The sequence below is a fragment of the Colias croceus genome, chromosome 22 (genome assembly GCF_905220415.1).
Source record: "Colias croceus chromosome 22, ilColCroc2.1".
NCBI lineage: Eukaryota > Metazoa > Arthropoda > Insecta > Lepidoptera > Pieridae > Colias > Colias croceus.
In genome coordinates this window covers 3,333,197-3,339,473 of record NC_059558.1, presented here as the reverse complement: position 1 = coordinate 3,339,473, position 6,277 = coordinate 3,333,197, and the positions used below count along the sequence as shown (strand labels likewise).

Below are 6,277 nucleotides of genomic sequence, written 5' to 3'. Positions count from 1 at the left end.
GATCGGTACTACCAAGCAACTAAACTAAGATTGCCCTGCGTTTATGAGTTCTATGTAAATCAAATGCTAATGTAAATCAAAATAATTGTATCTTATTTAATACCTACTTATCGAGTTTCTTTTCCAATTTTTCATATACATATTTTTTTTTACGTAGTTATGGTATAAATATATGCAATTATTTATTATACTCATGGATGTAAAGAGCTTATATGTATATGATATACCTAGCCCATTTCTAGATAATTTTAATTGCGTTTTACTTTAGCAGATCTAACCTTGTTTTTGTTAGTATTTTTTTCTATTTCCAACTATTACGTGGACTGCGATATCTCCTTTGTAAGTGGTTATAATTGGTTCGATTACTGATGGAATCTAATAAAAGAGGCTCCGCATGGCAAAGTATTGAGTGCTTGCCCACAAGGAAAATCAGTTGTAAGACTTCACCTGTACTTCAAATATACCTGTAGCTTTTTATTTACATTTTTGCGATAGCGGCATATATTTTCATCTATGTGAGATTGTCTATGTATTCTAAAAGATAGTGTCTGACTGAAACACTCATGAGAGACATTCAAATAAAGTATTGTGAAGTTTTTGTGTACATTGAAAAATCTAAAGATGGTTTTTCTACATTTTGTTGGAAAGTCCTACAAGTGACTTTATTAGACTTCATGTTCAGTTTCGATTTTGCTTTATATATAATAAATAAAGAATAAATAATTGCGATTAATCGATTAAGCAGCTCTTGGCTAAAATTGTTTTGTAAGAAACTTTCAGAGTTCTCAGTTTCAGTTTTGGCAGATTTATACCACTTTAAATTATTTGTCAGCTGTAGTGTGAGCTATATGTTCTTATTGATTACTTGTAATAATAAATTAGGGTAAAGTAAAACAAACACAATATATCGAATATAATTTTTATTGTTTTATAAATTTTCTTACAATCAGGAAGAACGATTCGCAGTGCGTGTGTATTTCACTAAAACTATGGAATTGCAATATATCTAATACATTTTAACTAATATTAATACAAATACTAATCTATGAGATATTTAACCATCGTATATTTTATACAGATAACTTATTATAACATTAATGATTAATATAAACTTACGCTATATCTACAGACTTATGGAAGATCAATTAATTAGACGATTTATCTAAATATAATATACAAAATAGATACAAATAAATAATCTTTAACATAGGAAACATCGTTCGTTACCTCTTGGTATAATAGTTATAATAAATCCTACTCATTATTGTGGACCCTTTATATAGCACCAAAAATATAGATATAAAAAGTTGTACCAAAATGTAGTTTGTTTAGAATTTCTGTAAGTCAATTAGTTCAATTTTAGCCTTTGGCTACATTTCTTATTTCTTTTACTTTCTAAACAAACCATTTTAAGGTACGCACTATATAAAACTTAAGATGAAAATGAAGTATTTATAAAGGGTTTATGGTATAAAGCAATCGATTTCCAGTGTTAAATTTAATTAAAACGAATGATTTCTGTTTATTTGTAAATACTAAATATACATATAAGTCAAAAGACTTTTTCCAAATAACATATAAAAATAGCAACATTGTTATGTTTGAATTATTTATACATCAAAATACATGGTGTTGTATATGTTTTTAGGAACATTCAATTTAAACGTATACATTTTCTTTATTTCAATATTAACAATCAGTAATATTCGATAACAAGTATAGGGTACCTACTTATTTTAAGTATATTGTCATTACTTTTACATCAAAAATAGGCTTTTAATCAGATTATTATACCCTGGCATACGATATTTTACATTTAAATTCAATATAGACAATTAGATTCATATCATTCAATCCAATAATTGGCAATCACATTAAAGGGAAAGATATGCAAATTCTATTCATAAGAGCTATAACAAGAGTCCGTTTAATCTACACGTTTAAACTCTAGTCAATTGCTGTAACAAGTCTGTCTAACACCAGCGAGAATGACGCTGAATTCATCGTCAGGCCTTACATCTGATACCGGCTGAGTTGGCGGGTACGGGGCGGAAGGAGGAGTTCCTGCAATCACAGAGGCGTATGGAGATGGATACATTCTCTCCGCACAATACTCCTGACCAGGGTTTTGTTCACCGCAGTACGGAGGCCGGTATTGTTGTTGTTGATCGTATCGGTACTGCTGATGCTGTTCCATAGTCCCCTCAGCACCGTAGTCTAAGTATTTATCGAATTCCCGCGCGTCCACGTCCGATTCTGGTGACCCTGTACGCATTTCGGAACGCGGCATGAAACCCTGCTCATTCTCCTGGGATTGATTCGGCGGTTCTTCTGCAAAGTACGTACCGCTGTTGTCGTATTCAGTTTTTGGTTGCTCAGAATAGTGGGACACGTACGAATCCTCGGTTTTATACATTTGCTCATATTGTTCGTAAGGGTGGTATTGAATGCTGTATTCAGTGGTCATCGGCCCACTTGGTGCCGATGAAACTCGTGGGGCGGTAGCGCCTAGAGCTTGCTGATCTTGCGAGGTTGCTACTGGTGGAAAGAACGTTCCCGTCACAAGTGGTGGCTGTTCTGCTAGAGATCTTTGCGCACACATAACATACATGCCGTTGGCCATTCCCATAGCGGCGACTGGGGCTGGCGAAAAGGAACCGGGCGTTCTGTATGATTTGTAAGAATAGGACTCGGATAGTGAAGAGGCATTGATCGCCCGCCTTCTTTCCTCGTACTGGAAGTTCTCTTTTTCGTTTTCTACGGGAGACGCATCGGGAGTGGGGAGCGGGGCTTCAGCTGGCGCACTTCTTCTACCCTGCGGTTCAGGCGACCTAGCGGGCGAAGATTCCGGAGTTTGGACGTGTCCATTGAATTGGCTTGTTTGGTATGAGTCTGAGGCGAGGGGAGAAGTTCTATACGGAGAGAAACCAGCTCCTGGGTTATGAGAAAAGCGAGTATCTGGGGAGTCTGTGGCAGTAGCGTAGGGGGAGCCTAACGCGGCAGACGCTGACGGTGGCGCGCTAGCGGGCGCTGAAGGTTGATTTGGTCTGGTTTTGTTCTGCTTCCGCCGTCTGGGTCTGTATTTGTAATTAGGATGCTCCGTCATATGTATGACGCGCAGACGTTCCGCTTCCTCCACGAACGGCCGCCGGTCTTGCGGGGTTAACGAACGCCATTTTTTACCTGAAACACAAGAGAACACGTATGAGACGATACACAATCTAATAGGCTTGCAATTTATTATGATAATCTCAATAAGCAGGTGCTTTATCAAGGTATAGAATGATACGGGCGTCGTGATCATTACTAATATTGCTTGACAATATTCTGATAAAATTCCTGAGCGTAACATTAGAGGTGTTTCATACAAAACAAAATAGACACGGCTGTCACAAAGTCTGGCTAAATAATCACGATAGAGCTTTATCAAATAACTATAAAGCACCTTCAGTGAGCGACTCATAAATAACGAAATGTCCAGGTCGGTGGCGCGTTCATCTTTAAATTTAGACTTTATTTTTTGCTCGTCAAAGTTGCTTTTTGTGTAAAGTAAAGAGTGTCAGGTTGTAAGAGAAATTATCGGTAGGGAGAACAATCTTTGAGGATATTTATCAATGCGACGTTAGTGGCTACTGGCAATACAACTTCACTTAACTATTATAGAGATCCTTTTTCATGTTTGGAAGCCTAATTTGTTTGCTTCCTTATAATTGGCTGTTATCTTCAGTCATAATCATTCTTTGAACGTATAATATAATTAGATTAATAAAAAGATCATGACTTATTAAAGAGAAATAACTACATAATGTATTATGTATTTTTAAATTAAAATACATAATTATTTTATTTGCGATTTCCCTTTTAGTAATAAATGGAAATCAGATGCTTTTTAAGTTTTAATTCATCATGGTTCTTACATGATGTATGATTAATAGAATCATCTATTTACAAAAATTAAGTTTAAATTTTAAAGTAATACTACGAAGCAGGTCACAAAATCCCACTAAAAATCCAAAATTTATTGTTTAAAAAAACACGCATCGCCCAACTAACCTGTTTGACTGATGTCAAATGTCAAATTGACAAATGACAGGGAAGAGCTTCCTGTAGTGTTGTACCGATACGATAGGAGGCAGATATATCGATGTTATTTATTTGTTAAAATATCAACGGTGGAGGTAAATTCATCATTAATTATGATTAAATGTGGCAAGATACGATATTATGTTACAAGTTGGATTCCGCAATGTGTTAATATTGAGTGCTACAATATATTATGGAGATAATTCAAGATATTTTATGTTGGTGATTGATATGCTTTCGAATATCTTCTCCTTGGACATTATGACAGATTTTATTAAAAACGATTCGAGTCTTGGTATTGATTTCAAAGATTTTTTTTGAACTTGACGCGTCATTACACTCAAGTGTTTACTAAAAAGAGTATAATTGGAAAATTTTCACATCGTTTTTGGATTTCACAAATATGATACCTACCACATGTTCTAACATTTCATTTACTTTCATTTAGAATACTAACTCGACCCTGCGGATTTATTTGCGTTTCTCTATTCTAATTCTGTCAAATTTGTTTCAGATCTGATCAGCTATTTCTATTTTCTACATGAAGGAGTAACAAACATAACAAACACAACTCTCTTCGATAATATATCCTACTAGCGGTCCGCCCCGGCTTCGCCCGTGGTACATATTTACTTTTTCTCTACATAAGAACCATTCTCGTACTTGGAATATAATAAAAAAAGAATTATCGAAATCGGTTCAGCCGTTCACACGTGATGCCGTGACAACGCGAAACGGGTTTCATTTTTATATATTATATAGACTACAACTTTATGTATGCCACTTTTTTGTCTATATTATAAATCAAAAATGTTAACAGTTTGTCAATGTTTGGTATTATTTTTAAAGTGACAAATTTCGCTCTATTATTATGAGCATCAATTTTATTTGTAGATAAACGGCATTTAATTAATCACCTACTGATTTTCATTAGACAAATAAGGCAAATAGCCACCTAATCCGAGCTGTCTGGTCAATGAACTTATTTCTTGATGTTAACAATAATACGTTGATGTTATTAATCTTTTCTGGTTATATTTTTTGATATAATTATTTATTTCGTATAATTTAAGTATTTTGTAAAGTATGGAGAATAAATGGGATAAGAAATACAACTTGTTTTATTTGATTCTATTATTCATTAAAAAATATTGAATATAAATTATTTTTTCATATTAACTAGAACTAAAAATAGAAAATGCCCGACGTGGCATTTTCTATTTTTTGTTGTATATTCGTATTTTATTCGTATATTCGTATCTGCGTATGTGTTCCTGTTTATTTCTATGATTATGTATTCGTTTTTCCAAACCAACGAAACAGCTGTACCGATTTTAACGCGACTCTCTAACATACAGTAGGTACATCTTATAAATAATTTAGACTATAACTATTTTATGTTTGACCGTAATATCGTTCCTCTTCTATAATGACTAGCTGCGCTCCGGTTTCAGCCGCATTGCTCCGCTCCGGATGGTCTTAGCGTGATGATATTATATAGCCTATAGCCTTCCTCGATAAATATGGGCTATCTAACACCGAAATAATTTTTTAAATCGAAACAAACAAACTCTTCAGCTTTATAATATTAGAATACATTTAATATTATGTGTAGGAAGTTTAACTTCTGACAGATCACATATTAACAAATGTTATTGAAACCATACACCGACTTTACAAACCATAATAGGTGTACATTTATCTATCATCTTGTTACTCAGCTTCTGATACAGTTATTTGACATTCTACTGTATTGTGTTGACCTCTTAGAAATATAGGCTCGTTCGGCTTAAAATAATGGTAAGACTTTTGACTTATTAGTTTATGGAGCTTTCTTTTATTTTAGTGTCATTTACTGACGTAAAAGTAGGTGTTAATTTTGTGTTAATTTGTTTTTGATTTTGTACAAATGAGAGAGCAGTTTTGGTGTGTTTGGTAACAATAAATACAAAGTAGAAAGTATTCGTTTATAAACTTTATGGGAAACCTTCTATCTTTTTTCCCGCGTTATCCTTTAGATATTCGATAAACCATTTTGTTTTATTTATACAAAAATATATCAATAGAAACATGAAATATATCGTCGTTATATCCAGTAAAGTGACTATTCAAATTATGATCTAAGCCTAGATACAATAATTACAAAATTCTGTTAACAATAAAATTATTGCCATTCGAAAAAAACACATACGTC

At 33.7% G+C, this 6,277-nt stretch overlaps 1 protein-coding gene across 1 annotated transcript in view; it reads right to left on the bottom strand.

Moving 5' to 3' along the window:
• Positions 1-905: 905 nt before the first annotated feature.
• The window catches only part of LOC123701829 (transcription factor Sox-17-alpha-A), a 109,803-nt gene continuing 104,431 nt past the window's right edge, over positions 906-6,277 (bottom strand). Inside the window, exon 4 of the mRNA XM_045649408.1 lies at positions 906-3,183. Within this exon, the coding sequence (XP_045505364.1) occupies positions 1,952-3,183 (1,232 nt within the window). The 3' untranslated portion in view covers positions 906-1,951. The remainder of the gene's footprint in view (positions 3,184-6,277) is intronic.